General features: G+C 48.7%; 1 protein-coding gene across 2 annotated transcripts in view; it reads left to right on the top strand.

Moving 5' to 3' along the window:
- The window catches only part of LOC133347189 (kinesin-like protein Klp68D), a 36,155-nt gene that overhangs the window by 11,779 nt on the left and 6,083 nt on the right, over nucleotides 1–18,293 (top strand). For both annotated transcript variants that reach the window (XM_061559253.1, XM_061559252.1), the window contains exons 6-17: nucleotides 1,512–1,665; nucleotides 3,479–3,564; nucleotides 4,302–4,440; nucleotides 8,774–8,860; nucleotides 9,976–10,013; nucleotides 10,135–10,158; nucleotides 10,919–11,038; nucleotides 11,324–11,403; nucleotides 12,362–12,503; nucleotides 14,354–14,419; nucleotides 15,243–16,088; nucleotides 16,917–17,135. In XM_061559253.1, coding sequence (XP_061415237.1) covers nucleotides 1,512–1,665; nucleotides 3,479–3,564; nucleotides 4,302–4,440; nucleotides 8,774–8,860; nucleotides 9,976–10,013; nucleotides 10,135–10,158; nucleotides 10,919–11,038; nucleotides 11,324–11,403; nucleotides 12,362–12,503; nucleotides 14,354–14,419; nucleotides 15,243–16,088; nucleotides 16,917–17,135 — 2,001 coding nt within the window. The remainder of the gene's footprint in view (nucleotides 1–1,511; nucleotides 1,666–3,478; nucleotides 3,565–4,301; nucleotides 4,441–8,773; nucleotides 8,861–9,975; nucleotides 10,014–10,134; nucleotides 10,159–10,918; nucleotides 11,039–11,323; nucleotides 11,404–12,361; nucleotides 12,504–14,353; nucleotides 14,420–15,242; nucleotides 16,089–16,916; nucleotides 17,136–18,293) is intronic.

Below are 18,293 nucleotides of genomic sequence, written 5' to 3'. Positions count from 1 at the left end.
GAAGGAAAGTTACGACATGCACCTTTGGGTAGGGCAAAATAACGTCTGCTGCCCGTGTTGTTGATGGGCTTAATAGTTATTAAAATAGCATTTGTATTTGGCTATCACGTGAGGGTTAGTGAGGTCAGCCATGTCATAGATGTGTTGGGTAATTCATGATTATTCGGGGTCAATTGAAGTATCAATAGTTTTGTCGTTGCTGTTGTGTTGAGTTTAGAGTCTCTTGTGGCTGCAGGGGTAACCTGGACCAAGCACATACCACTTATTGATTTCTTTTGCACACGATTCGTGTACTGCAAGTGTAAGAACACATTTCAATCAAATAATCAATAGAAACTATTATGTGCCTTATCAAAGGTTAACAGGTCATATTGGCCAGTGCTGTGGATGTCGCCACACCGTTCACACGCCTACATATTTAATGAATACGTTGCTTATGGACGGAATTGTGGTGTAGCGGTGAGCACTGTGAATCCAGTGACCTGAGTTCGATTCCCTGCTACAGCTTACATCAGTGGTGAGTGATATCTGGCCAGTCCTGTATACCGCCACTCCTTCACCAGTGTGGTGTAGTTTAGTCAAACAACCCCTATGACTGACACAGCAGGGGGAGACGTTTGTCCAGCAAAGCAATGACAAAGGGATGTAAAATAACTTATCACAAGTGTTTGTGGCGTGGTCTATCATTGGTAGCTTTTTTTGTACTCGAGCAATGAGATGGCACCAATACCAGACCTGGTTTACATCTCAGCTTGCTTGGTGAGATGGTAAACCATGGTTACTGAGACACTTTACTTGAGGCACTCACGTGTCTCGCACGACTGCCAACACTCAGAAAAAGCAAATATCCCCGAAAGCGAATATTTAAAACTTTTCTAAAATGCTGGCGGTGCGTGCGTGTGCGTGTATGCGTGCGTGAGTTCGATTACCGCTCATGGTCAACACCAGTGACGATTATCTAAACCAGTCCTAGGCCTCCCCAAAATCGACCCAGCCTCAAATAAGTACTTGATGCGGTGCGTATAAACATCGCCACTGGGGAGACAAAGGCGGCCGGGCGTGGTGCTGACTACCTATCCACTCATGTGCTGTGCCGGCCTTCATAGGTGCTCTCTAACAGTATTGCCCCAACAGTCTGTTAGAGCTGCACGTGGTATCTTTGTCTTTGTTGTGTGTGTGTGTGTGCATGCGGTAGTGTAGTGGTTAGCGCGCTGCACTACGAACCTGGCGACCCGGGTTCGATTCCCGCTCACAGCTAACACCAGTGACGATTATCTGAACCGGTCCTGGGCCTCCCCTATGTCGACTCAGCCTCAAATGAGTACCTGGTGCGGTGCGTAAACATCGCCACTGGGGAGAGACAAAGGAGGTCGGGCGTGGTCCTGGCCACCCACCCCCTCGTGTACCGTTCCGGCCTTCACAGGTGCTCGCTAACAGCACTTGCCCCCACAGTCTGTTTAGGCTATACGGGGGATCTTTGTCTTTGTATATATGTGCGTGTGTGCGTGCAGCCCCTGGCGCGGCGTGTGCTCGACGGGTTCCACGGCTGTGTGGCCACGTACGGCGCGCCCGCCACGGGGAAGACGCACTCGCTCTACGGCACGGGGCTCGGCGGAGGCCGCCAGCGCGGGCTGCTTTCGCGCGCAGCTGAGGACATCTTCCAGGGTGGGCGAGTGCACAAATCCGCAAATAATTATTTATTTATTTGATCCACAATCGATTCATCTTCTTGGTTCTTTCGATAAAGTCACGTAGAAGGGAAATAATAAAATAATAAAAATAAAACAAAATAAAATAATTCTCACGACGTTTCGGCCACAAAGCAAGCAGCCGTCCTCAGGTGAAGAACAGGTCTGTCGGGGAGACAGCGTCAGACGCTGTCTCCCCGACATGTTTTATTTTATTATTTAATTATTTCCCTTCTACGTGACTTTGCCGAAAGAACCAAGAAGATGAATCCCTGCAGTCACGAAAGCTTTAAACCACAATCGATTGTTGGGTTAGGCCACGAAATTATCTGGCCAGATCTGGGTCGTTAGACAGACCCACCCCCCACCTCACCAACGGACATAGCCAACACACATTAAATTGTTGCACTTACAGACATTGAACACGCCAATTATTGTTGAGCTGAATAATTCTCGCAGCCAAAATTAATCATTAGATACGCGACGTTTTGCTTGAAACTGCGCCACGTATCTCTGGCATAAGATACATGAAGTCGGAAAAAAACCTACGCATTAAGTGTTTCAGTCACAAGAGTGCACCTCACATCACAGAATTTCGCACAAGCGAGGACGCGGCCCAGTGGTAGCGCGTGCTCGCTGCTTATTGCAGAAGCTCGCAGGTCAAATACACAAGGCCACGCTGGTTAATATTGTGGGTTTATTAACCATGACGCATTCACCGCCCGCTTCACATTGGACGTTGAAGATTTCCTGAGGAGAATAGGCCGTATTGTACTGACGTCGTGGTCCAAATTTGAACAATTGTACCCGCAAATTACGCAATTTACTTTCAGGCAGGAGGAAAGGTTGTGCCTTCCTTTAATAATGGTCATGGATCCTGTTGGCTACTCCACATGGGCCCCCTTGGCTACTCCACATGGGCCCCCTTGGCTACTCCACATGGGCCCCCTTGGTTACTCCACATGGGCCCCCTTGGCTACTCCACATGAGCCCTCTTGGTTACTCCACATGGGTTCCCTTGGCTACTCCACATGGGCCCCCTTGGCTACTCCACATGGGCCCCCACAGAAACTTTATTCCTCTGCCCCCTAGCATTCAAGATGGTTCCCATCTACCCGCTCAGCGTGGACACGGCTCCTGGAGTAGGGCATGACTTGGGTTGATGCATCACCACCGTCGCCTAAGGCGGTGTGTTCTTGTCTCTTGGAGATGGTTGGCCAGAACAGTTCTATACGCGGATCGTGGATAGGACCCATGTTGACTTTACTCACCCTAGGCAAAACAAGCTTGCATTTGTGTGAGTGCGTGAATTGGAAGTGAGTAATGTTGGTACTGTTCGTTAATCTAATGCTCAAACTGTTAAAGCGAGTGACAGTGCCATGAGTAGATTATGGACCATTTAACACACATCTTGTTTTTTTCTGGAATTTAAGAATGCCAGTTTTGTTTTTCATCAAAACACGAGACCCCAGGGAGCCTTAGAATTTAAAACAAACTTGGTCCATAAAACTGTGTCAAGAGTTGTTATTTTTTGTACCAAACCTTTGCTGCGGTGAATCCAACACCACTCATTTTGCCATTGACAATAGTAAAATGGGCATAATCTGGACGTTTTAAGTTGATGGTCTCAGACAAGGCTGTGTGAATTAAACACGTGGTACGTTCACGTCATGTGGCATACAAGGACCAGTTTTGTGGTCGCAATTGTTCCATTTGCTGTCTATAAATCACCATTCGCGTGCAACATTACTCTTGCCACTCATTTTGACGTGTCTGACTTGCGAGTGCAGGGATACAAAAGTCAAGCGTTGGCTGCACACATCGGGTCGTCGTTTCCTTCATTCAGCTGTGGAATGAGCGACTGTACGACCTTCTGGTTGGTTGGCCTACGACAAGTCACTTGCATTCCGGTCAATAAACTCCCATTGTAGAATGCCGGTTCATTCAATATTTACACGCTCACATCCACGGCAACAGAATCGGAGCCCGGGACACAGAATGTGATAATCACCAAATTTGAAGAAAGGTATCAGTTGTGCTTTTATAGTTTCTAAATGAATGGTGTTGTGAAAATATATATAATTGATTACCCACAAAAGTATTATCCAGAGAGTAACTAGGCTTTTGTTGAGAATTAGTGGATTGAGTGGACAAAAAATGTGGGGAAATTATATATAAAAACATTTTTTTTACAAAATAACAAGTGGATTGTGAAGTGTTCCTATCGTGCTAGCAATGGTTGTCATTGATATCTAATCTACGTGTGTGGGTTATAATTTTTTTCTAAGAACACAACCAAAGATATTCTCAGTGTGATCCTCACATTGATGGCCGAGGGTCATTGAAGTTTAGCGGATTGCTCCGTCTCGGTGGAGACGATGGGACATTGCTTACACAGAGGGCTCGTCAGACTCAAAAAGCCCTCTGCCAACTTGTGAATGTCACCCATTTCACATGATAACATTCTGATTTCTATACACTTACATATACCATAGTGTAGAGTGGATATCCGCCTACAATAAAGCTACAATAAATACCGTTATCATTTTTGCATTACTCAGCCAACTTGATGAACTTATTTGACCGTTGCTGTTGTTGTCATTTTGCCCGAAGGATCACCAGCATACAGACAGAATCCGAATCCATGAGACTGACGAGGCAGTGTCGTTGGAGGGGCTCGTCGAGACGGAGGTGACGTCCGTGGAAGGTTTGCTCAAGGCGTTCAGGAAGGGCATGACCAATCGGAGCGCAGGTGTGTGTATGCACGTCTTTGTACAGTGGTTGGCGCACTGCACTACAAACCCAGCCACCCGGTTTCATATCCCGCTCACGGCCACCACCAGTGACGATTGTCTGAACCGGTCCTGGGCCTCCCCTAGGTCGACTCAGCCTCAAATGAGTGCCTGGTGCGGTGTGTAAACATCGCCACTAGGGAAATAAAGGCGCCCAGGAGTGGTGCTGGCCACCCACCCCCTCGTGTGCCGTGCCAGCCTTCATAGGTACTCGCTGACAGCACTTGCCCCAACATTTTGTTGAGGCTATATGGGGGATTTTGTCTTTGCATTGCAGTGCTCAACTGAGTGCCATTTAATTTCTTACAGATTGTTTGGAAGATCGATTGGATGGCTAAATATATATCTGCATAGTTCCAAAATACTTATACTACTCACGAACCGGATAGAAATGCATATTATGACCTCTGTATTCTGTGGAATATATCCATTCATGATGCAGTGAATAAGTTGAAGTTGAAATGAGCTACACATGATGGATTCCATGCAATTCAAGTTATCACATTTCTGTAAACTTACACCATGGTACATTGCAGCGGTATTGGCTGTCGTAATAAACAATGCGGTTTGGCAGAGCGGTAAGGTACTCTCGTCTTAGATGAAGACATTTTGATTCTAATAAGCCGGTTTATTTCTCCCGCTTTTTAAATACCACACAGAAAGTGATGGCTCAAGGTCTTCCGTTTGATCAAAAACAAAGCGATTGCAATCATAGCAGCTTCATCAGAGACACCCGCACCAGATGGGGCCTGTTGAAAATCCATGCAGCCTCCCAGGAGACGTGCTTTGAGAGAACCCAGCACTGTTTATATCACAACACGTGCTGCCTCTGCTGTCCGGTAATGAATCTACCACCTGTACCTGAAAATGAAAAAAACTCTAACTCACCGAGGGTGGGGATTGTGTCCACTTCATGCTGGAGGTCAGGTGAATTACTCGACTGATATTTTTGCAATCATCGGTGGCTGTTACAAATGCTGGGTGTGGTGGCACTCGCCGGTATAAATCCAGAGCTTTGCAGACAAAGGTCTGTGAACCATGTTGGGCTCTCGGGTGGCCAGGGGATGGCAAGTGGATTCGTGAATCCTTCCGTGTGGAACTTTGAAAATGTATCCCCTAGTGGGCAAGGTGGATTTTCTGAGTACTCCAGTTTACTCCCACTTGCAAACCATATATGCATGGATTAGTCCAAACATCCCAATGCGGGACCATCCTGAAAAAAAAAAATCTTGAGACTCATAGAGTGAGGCTTTCCTGGATAGAAACAAAAAAATGTAATTTTCAGTGCACTGGTTGTTGTGTAATACTATCACTAATTCTGCTGCTTGCTTAGAGGGAAATATTTACGTTTCATCGCCTGAAGGTTCCAATAACCAAGCAGAGCAGACAAACAAGACGAGCTCATACCTGCGACTGTTGCTCCATTCCCTCCCTGCACCCTCCCTGCTGCATAGCTCACAGCGTGCTCCAGGCAGTGGAATGTGCACACATGGCCATATGAAATAAATAGACATCACCAGGGCTTCATTTGTCACATTTACTGCGTTAATGGTGGGCTGGAGATGACACGTGACTTGTAGCCACGGCCACGTGCTCGATGTGTTGTGCCGGGTGCAACAACATTTGTCCGGGTGACTGACCGAGAGGAACAGGAGTGAATTCTAGATTTGAAGCTTTCGTGACTGCAAGGATTCATACTCTTAGTTCTTTCGGTAAAGTCACGTAGGTAAAAAATGAAATTAAAATTAATAAAAATAAAACAATAAGTGCAGCAAATCTGGCTGTGACGGTCCCACCTGATGACGGAGACTTGTGTTGCCTCCGAAACGTCGTGATTTTATTGTTTTATTTTTATTAATTTTAATTTCATTTTTTACCTACGTGACTTTGCCGAAAGAACTAAGAGTATGAACAGGAGTGAAATTAAGCACTCGACTTCAAGACAAAATAGCACAGATGTTTTTTATTACAAGTTTACATGTAAACATATCATTACTATGAACGCACCTTTACTACCCGATGGCATACTGTCGTAAGGCCCAGGCTGATGAGAACTGGTAAAGGTGCAGCCCCGCAAGCTCCATTACACCACTGCTGGTGGAAGAGCCTCCACTAGAGGGAGCTCTAGAGGGCCCCTTTGGCCCACTTTCCCATGCTGGCCAGGTGCCTCATAAAAGGTGGCAAATAAGAGCTACATACCTGGTCGTGTTTTACAGGTGTGTTCAAGGTAAAAGGATTGCGTTTGTACAGAGCTATGAATGAGAATGAAAGAGATTGCGAAGCTTTTTTCAAACCTCAAAGCGAAGTTGTTTAAAAACAACGCAGAGCATCGCAAGGTCGACGAACCTGGCCGCGTGAGAGGAAACTAAAGTCGGAAATATGGAGGAAGAAAAAAAACTCCACGTGGTGTCCGTTGCCATAACCCAATTGGAACCCTTCCACATGAAAGCGAACTACAGTGTAAAATCGGAGCTGTGTGCACAATCAAAGGGCGCTGTTGGTTTTTGTTGTTTTCATAGAGTCGACGCATTTCTACGGGTTCCTAAGAAACCCTTAGACTGCTGGCACGCGAGCACCGAGCAGAGGAGCATTCCGGGTGACAGTGATTGTCCTACTCTTTGGTTCTTTCGGTTAAGTCACGTCGGTAAAAATAATATAAAAGAAATCACGAGTATATTGAGTTTTTTTTTAAGGACGGGCGCTTGTGTTGCGTTTGAAACGAAGTGATTTATTTTATTTTATTTCTACCTATGTGACTTTACCGAAATAACCAAAGAGTATGGATTCCTGCGGTCACGAAAGCTTCAAATCAAGATTGATTGTCCTTTTGGTCCGCTGGTTTCTGCTGCACGGCAGCGTCGAGCCATAGAACGACACGTCACCACGGCAATGAAGAAGGGCCATTGCCTGAAACGTCGACGGTTATATATTTTTCTCTTCAGGCAGCCTCATCAGGCTGTCGCCTTGAAATGTTGTCGCCTGATGAGGCTGGTTGTAATTAAATGGCGAAACGTCGTACTTTAATTGTACATGTTGTGGGTTTACTCTCCAACACACCGGTGTGCTGGACTAGTTAACTAATTGGCATGTTTTGTTTACGTGATGAACCTTACTTATTGGCTGTGTCGGCTGGTGGCGGGTTTAACGACACATTTATATTTACGTGATCGCACTGAAAACAAACCCTATTAAGGATAATACTGGTCATGAAAGCCTACTAAGTTGACGAGTATATTGAGTTTTTTTTAAAGACATTTCAATTGTTTTGGAGTTGATTGGCTAAGTAGTTTCTTCGAACGAATGAGCGATCTCTTAAATTCTCCCGTATCATTAACAAAACCTTGAAACTCAAGTGTGACCAAGTTGTGTGAAGCTAAAACTGAAAGAAATCATCACGATCCGTGTTCTATCCACTGCTGCATGATCGCCTCCACCACATAGTTGACATACCTCATGGTTTCGCGATGTCACAATCCATCTTACTGCTGCTGCTGCTGCTGCACATGAGCTGATCTCATTGTTCCATCTCCACAGTCGTCAGCCTCGAGAGCGGATTCCCTCCGTTGGCTGCCATTCCATTACCAGTCTCCTCTGGCCATTAACCGATCTGAGTGGTGCGTCTTGCACAGCCCACTTCTTCTTAACAGGCAATATAATGTCTCGAATTTGCACATGGTCTCAGATTGATGGATGTGTTAATCTCTGTCTTTTGCGTAATTCCAAGCATTCACCTCTCCATGCATTTGTGCAGACTTTTCAGTTTCCGTCCCACTTGCTTTGTCAGAGACCATGTATTTTTTATATTTATCAATAGCAGGCAATAAACGTGCACCAAGTGGACACTAATTTGGCACATGCGTTGTTACAAATCACGATAAAATTCAGTTTTATTCAAGCACTCTGCCCTTTTATTGGTCACTTTTAATTACACCATTCTGATCCCGGTCCGTCTTTAATAATTCCACGAGGTACACATACTCCGTCGTGTTCTGTAGTTGGGGCCCTCCCACATTTTTTCACAACTTTTGTTTTGCTCGTATTTATCTTGAGCTCAAGTTCGCAGCTTCCTTTGTTAAGTTCTTCTATCGTATCGCGGCAGCTCACTTTCAGCGGATGTTATAGCAGAGCAACAGCATAACCATTGTTATTGGCATCCAGAAAAGACGTGCTATTTGTACGTTTAACCTTGGGATGAACGACAAGGGAAAATGACAATTTGAGACTTTACACGCAACGTTATGCAATTGAACGTCCGTATCCAATGCGAGTTTAATTCGTTTATCTGTGATCCAGGCATTTCCAAGGGAGAGATTGGCAGTAGGAGCCACACCATATTCTATATCACAGTTGTGCAGACTGTGGTCCACACACAACAACAACGTAAGTGATCCCCACACATTCCACTCGCTTTGCGTATTACTAATGCAAGAGTCCCCGTGTTGCTGTTTACATTGAGGATATACTGTACGTGTCTGCATGTAGAATACTTTTTTTGTCAGTCCACTGCTGGATGAAGGCCTCTCCATGCTGTCGATTCGTGGGGGGCTATTTAACCATACTTCACCACGCTGGTCAGTGTGGGTTGGTGAAGGCAGGGAGCATAGAGAGCAAAGGAATTTGCTGGACTGACCTCTGTTGCCCACAACATAGTAGCCTATAGCACCTGTTATGCGTGGTGGTGGTCCATCCAAGCACTCTCCGGACTCAACTCTGTTTAGCTTAAGAGATCTGACAAGATCGGGCACATTCCAGGTGATTTGGTAGTTTTTTTTTCTTTCAAATTGTGCTTTTTTCAACAATTGCTGCTAATGTGGCTTGTAAAATGTTGTTTGAATGTTTCCTAAGTTCTAATGGTTTTTCTATTGATTGCGTGGTAAGCGTCTTATATCTCAGCACATTTGAAAGGGGGCACCTTCAGTGGCAGCTGTCCCTGTGCGTCACTAGGTGACTCAGCACCTGCCCTGCCAACGGGCGTTAGTCTTCCAGTAGGGGGCGATGATTACAAGGTGCAATCGCAATTGAGTAAATTCGTGGATTTTTTTCTTTGGGTGCAATCACAATTGAGTAAATTCGTGGATTTTTTTTCTCCGAATTGGCAAATTTGCACCATTACTCTGGCATAACAATGACCTACTCATTTTAAATTATATGAAGTGATGTATAATGTCCCTTGTGATGCAGACAGCATGGTTAGTATTTTATGGTCTAAAGCGATAACTCATTTATCTTAATTCAAAACTAATTTCTTTAGAACTGCTTTTTGTGTTCAGTTTGTTGCCCTTTCTCCGATAAGCACAGTTGGCTACGTACGGTGTGAAAGAAGTTTAACATACATACATGGTCAATACACACTGCAGTAATAACTAGGGCAGCTTGCCGGATTCGAACCGCGAACCTCTGCAACGAGCGGTGAAAGCGCTACTACAGCTGGGCTGCGTTGGACGCACTGCACGTACAGAACAGCACTTGTATCTATAACACTTTGATATTTGCAGCGCAGGAAGCGACCATCATAACAGGAAGGCTGACACTTGTAAGTAACTTTTTTATTTATTTTCGCACAAACTCTGTGTTTATTTAACAACAGCGGGACGCGGTTTTGCACACGGGGTGCATGCACAGCTGAGCGTGACTTGTTTTGTTTCCATTGCCAGGTGGATCTCGCTGGATCAGGACGGGTAAAGTACCACTCCGCTTCACTCTGCGTGATCTATCGCCAGCACAGCGGCCATACACGCGGTGCCCTTTGATCTCATTTTATATGAAAAACGTTTCACGAAAGCAGCTGTTCTTCATTTTCAGCTGAAGGTTACCATCCCACGTACGTGTGCTGGAATGCCGGTCCGTGTCTCTGGAGCACCGTTGTTCACCCCCATCTCTGTGCATTCACATGGGCAGCGGCGTACCCGGGCAACGTGAAACATTGGCCCCAACGTTACATGTCGACTGGGTAGCGATTGCGTGTGCAGGCAGTGCAATTGCACCGGGCCCCACTGACCAGAGTGGCCCAAGCGCACTTAATTCCCCGCAGTAGGGCCAATGTCAACCACGCTATCCCACTGCCTGGCTGAGAATCGAACTGAGATGCCGGAGCAGTGAATTGATTGCAGCAGAGTACCGTGCTGTTGCTCCCCATAGGGTCAGTGCGAAGCGCGTACAGCAGTATTCCCCCATACACGCCAGGGTGTCTAATGATTCGCCCTCCCAACGATTTGATAAATTGCTGTGCTTCAGGAAATTGGACAGGATACCCCCTCGGCACCACGCCCCCCCCCCCGCCCTAATTATTTTTGTTCATGAATCAGGGCTAATGCCATCTACCCCACGAACGCGAGCAACAACTCGATCCGCCGCCGCCGCACGCGTTGCCACATTCACGGGTTCTCCCAATCGACTTCGACGCCTTCGCCGCCACCGCCTCCCCGTGACCGTGTGCAGGTGGTGCGGAGAGGAGCGCTCGGCGACTCGGAGCGCGGGAGGAGGCTGTTCCCGACCTCCGGCGAGGACGATATCAACGATGCTAAGAATGTCAACCGATCGCTCACTCTGCTCGCCAACGTGAGCGTCACACCTCGCCCCCCCCCCCTCCAGCACTCGTGTGACCGCGCGGGCCCCCCGCTCCGCCGACACAGACGCTGATGCGCCACTTCAAAACCGAGGGGGGCCCCAACCATCTTGTCATCTGCAAGGGAACACGGCGAAGAAAAATTAAGGGCGATCAAAATAAATGGGCGAATTCTTGTCGAGTCGAGCACGAACGCTGTACGCGGGGAAGATGTAAATACGTTGTTCGGTACTTGTTGTCTGTTGACGCGGATGTGGTTTACGTGGATGCCGTGTCAGGTCATCTTTGCTCTGACCACCCCGGGCTGCCAACACATCCCGTACCGAGAATCCAAGCTCACGCGCATTCTCCGCGACTGGTACCCTACAGCACGCATGCGTTGTTACTGCGGACAAATGCACAAACGCATATGTGCACACGTTATACGGATGCACTGGGGAAAAAATAAAACTAAAATGATTTTTTTATTTACCAGGTAAAGCCCACTGAGCTATACAGCTCTTTTGCAGAAGCGACCTGGCCACAAATAATAGCTCAACGAAGTGGCTTATGTGGAAATTCATAGCAGGCAAATACTCTAAATGCATATTTATTCTAAATGTGGAGGTAAAAACCAGAGGACCCGGAGCAAAATCCACGCGACCACGGGGATAAAATGTAAACTCTAAATATACAGGCGTCAGGTTTAGGATCAAACCCACGGCCTCCTGTATACCAGGCAAGGTAGATAACATCTCGCCACCTTGTACCACACACATTCTCACATTACATTTCCCTCAAAGGTCAGCAAATAAATAATTAGTTAAATTTACGATATGCTAAATTAATTACCATGTTCACTTACTTTGCACAGTAGCCTTAGCCATTCGATTTGAAATCTGAAAAAAAATCTCACTGACACACTTGCCATGTCTGTCTCCCCCCATTTCACGATCACCGCACACCCACCCACCTGATAACCCACCCACCCACCAACCCACCCGCCCGCTCAACCACCCGCCCGCCCACCCACCTACCCACCCGCCCACCTGCCCGCCCACCCACCCGCCCGCTCAACCACCCGCCCGCCCGCCCACCTACCTACCCACCCACCCACCTACCCACCCACCCACCCACCCGCCCACCCACCCACCCACCAACCCATCCGCCCGCCCACCCACCCGCCCACCCACCCACCCACCCACCCACCAACCCACCCGCCCGCTCAACCACCCGCCCGCCCACCCACCTACTCACCCGCCCACCTGCCCGCCCACCCACCCACCCGCTCAACCACCCGCCCACCTACCCACCCGCCCACCCACCGTTGGCTACAGCCTGGGCGGGAGCTGCTGCACGGCGCTGCTGGTGACACTGAGCGCCGGTGCTCAGGCTGCTCACGAGGCGCACGGCGCCCTGCAGCTCGCCGCTCGCGCACGCACCATTGCGTGCCGCCCCATCCGCAACATCAGCGTGCGGGTTCGTTCCGGCGCCAGCGCCACGCACTAAATGCCACGATGCATGAGGGGTGGGCGGTGGCACCTGCACGTGGCTGCCTGTAATCAAGTGCCAAGGGTTGGCGGATCGCCGCACGAGTGCTGCAAAATGCCCTTCCCATGGCTGTCAAAGGGGAGCCGTACTCTGGCTCGCCAGGAGCAGGGCGGTACTGCAAAGCACGGACTGATACTATCTGTCCCTTCTGTTGGGGATGGAGCTTTGCCTCCCTGCACTCGTGGGTTTCTTCCGGCTGCTCCGGTTTTCACCGACATGCATTTACGCCCCTTAATTGTCCAAAAACATTGAAATATTTAAAGGATGACAGAGCTTGGAAAATCGTTGGTGCCGGCTCACAGTGTGGTTGCCTTCTAGGCTGTCTGTGGTTCCTCATGTGTCTGAGTTGTTCTCGCTCCCTGAGAGTGAAAACTGTGCGCGATACAATTTTAAATTATTATTAACTTGAGGGTAATTGCTCACAAACTTCAATATTCCTGTTAGCTTTACACACATTATCGAGCCATACACCAGACGAAGGAGGAGGGCAATTGTCTCTGTCGGTCTTATGAATTTAGGCTAAGCATTGGCACTTATACAATGCTTAAATGCCACGCAGGCTCATTGTAAATGCGTTTACTGTTGGCAACTATGGCAACTTAGTACGGCATTGGCTCGAAGCAACGGAGCTCTGGCAGCCATTTAATGTACTTGGTCATCAACATTGGCCACCAAAAATTGGTCGACGGTTTGTGGAAAATTGGAATGCGGTGAATCGGCATAAACGTGCAACTTCCCGCGTAAATCGTTAGGGTTGGAAAGTATGCCATTTGCAATGATGATTGCCGGCCACAATTGCTCTAAAATCTACTGAGTGTATTCAGGTCTTATTGGGTGACCCTACACATCGGAATAACTTGCTGTAGCCACAGGCAGTTCATGGGCCCTGACGAGATATTTAACCACTCAAGATCGCAAAATGTCAGTGGTCAGAATTGCTTTATATGGCCAATGAAAGTGAATTGTTTGAAAACTCGTTAATATTTGCAGGTCATTAAATATATATATTGGTCAAAAAAGGAATCATGCCACTAAACTGTTGCCACCTCAGATGGAACCAAATTCTGATCTGACCCTTGGGCTAAGGGGGCCCTGAATGACGCTAATGATCAAATAAAGACAAAATGTGTTTATGTAACCCCTGATCGTGTGTGTTTGTATCTCGGTGTTACTGAGATTTTAGTTTTCCTGCAGAAGCAGATCAATCTTTTGCGAGCACTGTCACAGTGCGGAACAGAACATCCACTCCAAAAACAGCCGCACAATCGCAACACCGAGTGCGTGCGGCGACTGCAAAAGCATTCGGTTTTCCTGAGGCTGAGAATTATTTATTCTTGAGTTAAAATCATAGCATTTACCAAGAACGCATTATGGGGCAATTCCTTTAAACTCCTATGCAATGAGTAATGCGTGTTGACGTGTTATACGGTGTTATGTACCGCAGATTCAAATGGTTTTGTTTGTGGCAGCGATTCTTAAGCTTGCTAGACTCGCAGGTCCCTGGAAACCATGAAGGTTTTTTTGCAGACAACTGTCAACATTAATTTCAAAATTAAAACTACTCGAAAGTTTTCCATCTGCCAGAGTTCCGCCGGCCACAGGCTGGGAACCACCAATATGGTTCATGTACGGTGTTGGTGCGCCATCTGCAGGCAGTGGCATCTTCCTACATTAAACATGTTTTAGTTTTTGGTGATTTATGTGTGAAAACACCTTTGTGGATTGCGATCGTAGTTTTTAAGTTGACGCTGTGAATGGTTTGCTGCGTTGTACGACAGGCGTCAGAAGCAGCAGACAAGAGTGACGCAGAAGGGACAAGCGCCATCGAACAGGGGCTGAAGAGGGTAAGGTTGCGTTACGGGAGGGTGGGGAACCTTTTCGTCACTGAGGGCCCAAGAGGACTTTCAAAAACCCTTTGTGGGCCACACATTAAACACACACCTCAACTTGTCCTTGCCAGAGAGGCAACTTTTCATGTGTTGCATGAAGGATTCGGACCGACTTCTGCACTTGCAAACGGCCCTTGTAGTGATAGTAGTGACAAATAGAAACACAGGGTTTCCAGGTGGAAAATTATTCCCTGTAGTATCCAATTAGTGGTGCTAAGATGCTTGCCGTTTCAATGTGGTGGGCCTCGAGACTGCAGGCCGTATGAAATTGAATTGTAGACAGAATACAGCCCATGGACACGCTCATTACATGCAAAATTCTTGCCACAAATGAACCACAATACCTCGCTGATCTCGTTAAGGAGCATAAACCATGACACAAATTCAGGTCGTCCTCGCAGTGGCTTTTGGCTGACCATCGAACAAAGACGGTCACTGCGTCGTGCGCTTTCAGATGCGCTTCTGTGGCCATCTGGAAAGCACTTCCTTCAGATATTAGGAAGCCACTGGAGCTATGCACTTTTAAATCTAGATTGAAAACAAATTTTTTTTATAACTGCTTTTTGTATTTTGTTTGCTGTCCTTCCACCGTACCTCCGATTAGTACGGTTTGTTACGTACGGTGCGAAAGAAGTTCAACGTACTGTACATATATGTGGGCTGCATGTATGTCCCCCACCCACACTTTACAGTGGCACGCATTGTCGAGCACTGTGTTAGATGAGATGCACCCAGTGAATGATCACGACGACGATGAACAATGTGTGCACGCATGCAGCTGTCACCAGCCGGGCAGCACAGCACCAGCTTCCCTCCGATACACCCGGCTCCATCTCCACGTCCCTTCGATCGGACCCGCTCCGCCCAGCCGCCATCTCTTCTGCCCGACGACTCCGGCAAGGAGCTCCGGGAGCAGCGCGTGACCCTGCCGCAGCTCTCCGAGAGGTCCCCAAAGTCGCCCAAACCCACGGCGTCAGGCGCGGAGGGACGGGGCGGCGGCCTCCCGACCGGTGGCAGGCCGCCCCTCGGCCCCGCCGCGGACGCGTCCGAAGGCGGTAGGGAGCAGCGGCCGCCGGCCAAACTGGAGCGGCTGGTGGCGGCGGAGGTGGAGGGCGCTCAGCTGCCGTCTCAGACCACGCTGGCGAGCGGCCCGTGTTCGAGCTGCCGGCGCGAGCGGCGAATCCGCGAGGAGTACGACAAGTTCGTCGTGCAGGCGCGGCGCGAGCGGGACGCGCTGCAGCGGCGCGTGGCGGAGCTGGAGCAGGAGCTCCGCTCCCGGGACGTGGCTCCGGGGCGCGGGGACTCCTCACGCGGCGGTGGCGGAGGAGGAGGAGGTGGTGGCGACGCCAAGGTGGAGCTCGGCGCGGAGGATGACGTCCCGCGTCGCTCGTGGCTCACCGGCGACGGGGATTGCGCACAGGTCTTCTCCGTCGCGGAGGAGCGAGGCGCGCAGACGAACGGGCGTGGGGCGGAGGAGAGGGGTCCGAAGGCGGCTCTGATCGCGCCGGAGCGGGGAGATGACGATGCACAAGCGAGGAGAGGCTCGAGCGTGGAGCGGCACCAGGGATGTGAGGAGAAGGCGCAAGCCGCAGAGAAAGCGATGGCCGCCGCACAGAAAGAGAGAGTAAGGGTCCTCGTGTCCGCGGTAGATGAAGAATATTGATGGGACAGGCGCGTCTCACTGTTCGTAACAATGACGTGCAATCTGTTGATGTATTTCTACTCGAAGCTTCATCGCAGTATTAATTTTAGAATGAAGTACTTATGTGACTCGCTTCCTTTCATAGAAAAAAACGACGCCTCAGGTGTTCTATTCGCAGGTGAGGAGTGCAAGTGTATTGCTTTTATAGATGGAATGTAAAACTGCAATGGCAGCGTGGAGGAGGTGGTGGTGATGCTGCTGCACAAGTGCTGGGCTCCACCAGAATGGTCCTCCTGAGAAGTTGCGCGGGCTGTAAACGCCCGTCTGGTGGAGAAAGCGCTGCCACTGCTGCTGATGATGAAGCCACGGCCAATTAATGCACCTCCACGAGTTATCGCCTGAGTCTGGAAAACCCGAGGCAGATTTTGTAGCCTTCCAGGATGCCAATGCATGTTTGTTTGTAGTGGAAGGTGATGTCGACACAGCATGTACGTGTGGAGTAGTGGTGTTTCTAATTGGCAACGTTTTAGGCAATGACCCTCCCTATGGTGTGCTATGAAGATGGTGCCATTGCTGCAATGTTTTCTCTTATATACTTTTCCTTTTAAGGCAGTGTTATTGATGAATGAGATGTTTTTCTGGAAAACCAATAGGTCCATGAACTAAAACATTTTGTTCATATTTTTTAGTTATATGTCAAAACGCAGAACAGAGCTCTGCTTATATTTACTGTCACCCGCGGTGCTCCTGAGCACCTTACAATAATATGAAGAGTTGGACTCCTCACTCTGTCCGTGGCTGCGACTGCAGGACTCGCTGCTGGTGGAGGTGGAGGAGCTGACATCGCAGCTCCAGCGCGAGAGGGACGTGGATCCGGGCCCGGCGGCAGCAGCCGCAGCAGGAGGAGGAGGAGGGGGCGGGCGACTTGAGAGGGAGCGTCTCTCAGCCGAGCTGGAGGAGCTGCGAGCTCAGCTCGGCAAGGCCCGGGAGCGCGAGCGGCGCAAGCTGGCCACGCTCGAGGGCGAGAAGGTGCGGTGGGCTCCTGTGGTCGGGGGTGTCGGGAGAGTGTCAGGGTCTGACGGGGCTCACCTCGTTAGAGTTGGGAAAGTGGCTCGGGTAAAGAGGAACGTTTCGCGTGTCAGGAAACACCATGCACGGTAATGGAGGCCACAACGTGAGCGAATGTACCTAAACTAAAAACTAAAATGAACTATTTTTTTTTTTACCAGGTCAGGCCCACTGAGCTATATAGCTCTTTTTTCAGAAGCGACCTGGACACAAATGATAGCTCAAGGAATTGGATTATCAGGTTGAAGTTTATAGCAGGTAAATACTCTGAACGCATGTTGATTCTAAACGTGGAGGGAAAAACTGGAGAAAAATCGACGCGACGATGGGGAGAACACGCAAACTCCAAATATACAGCAGCAGGTATCAGGGTCGGGATCGAACCCACGAGCTCCTGTATACCAGGCGAGCTAGTCAACATCTCGCGACCTCACTGGTCTTATCCATAACACTACTTGAAGCAGCCAACCAGACCCTAACACTTGTCTTACACCTAACCGTACTAAGAGTACCACATCCTTACACTAGCCTTAACCCTAACCACACTAGCCATTCAAGCCCTTATACCAGTCCTACCCATAGGCACGCTTCGCCCAGGCTGCTTTCTCGCTTGAGGTATGTTTCACCATGGAGGTTTGCACCACACTGTGGCAGAGTGCGTGACTTACGTTCAGAAGCTCACGACTTCGATGCAACGCGTGGTCAAGAAAACTGAGTCTCATATTGCGCGAAGTCTCCAAGAGGTAGTTCAATGGAGAGACAAGGCTCCAACCATAAGAATGTGTAATTTTCACTAATGGCTGAGAGCTGCTTGCGGCGGATGAGAACTGAGCTGCACTTGTGATTCGCACGCTCCTTCTTGGTTCTTTCGGTAAAGTCACGTAGAAGGGAAGTAATAAAATAATAAAAATAAAACATAACAAAATAATTCTCACGACGTTTCGGCCACAACGCAAGCAGCCGTCCTCAGGTGAAGACCAGGTCTGTCGGGGAGACAGCGTCTGAATTCAGACCTGGTCTTCACCTGAGGACGGCTGCTTGCGTTGTGGCCGAAACGTCGTGATAATTATTTTATGATGTTTTATTTTTATTATTTTATTACTTCCCTTCTACGTGACT

The sequence above is a fragment of the Lethenteron reissneri genome, chromosome 25 (genome assembly GCF_015708825.2).
Source record: "Lethenteron reissneri isolate LAM-NWPU_2019-01 chromosome 25, ASM1570882v1, whole genome shotgun sequence".
NCBI classification, from domain to species: Eukaryota; Metazoa; Chordata; class Hyperoartia; order Petromyzontiformes; family Petromyzontidae; genus Lethenteron; species Lethenteron reissneri.
This window is presented reverse-complemented; position numbering and strand designations above follow the sequence as displayed.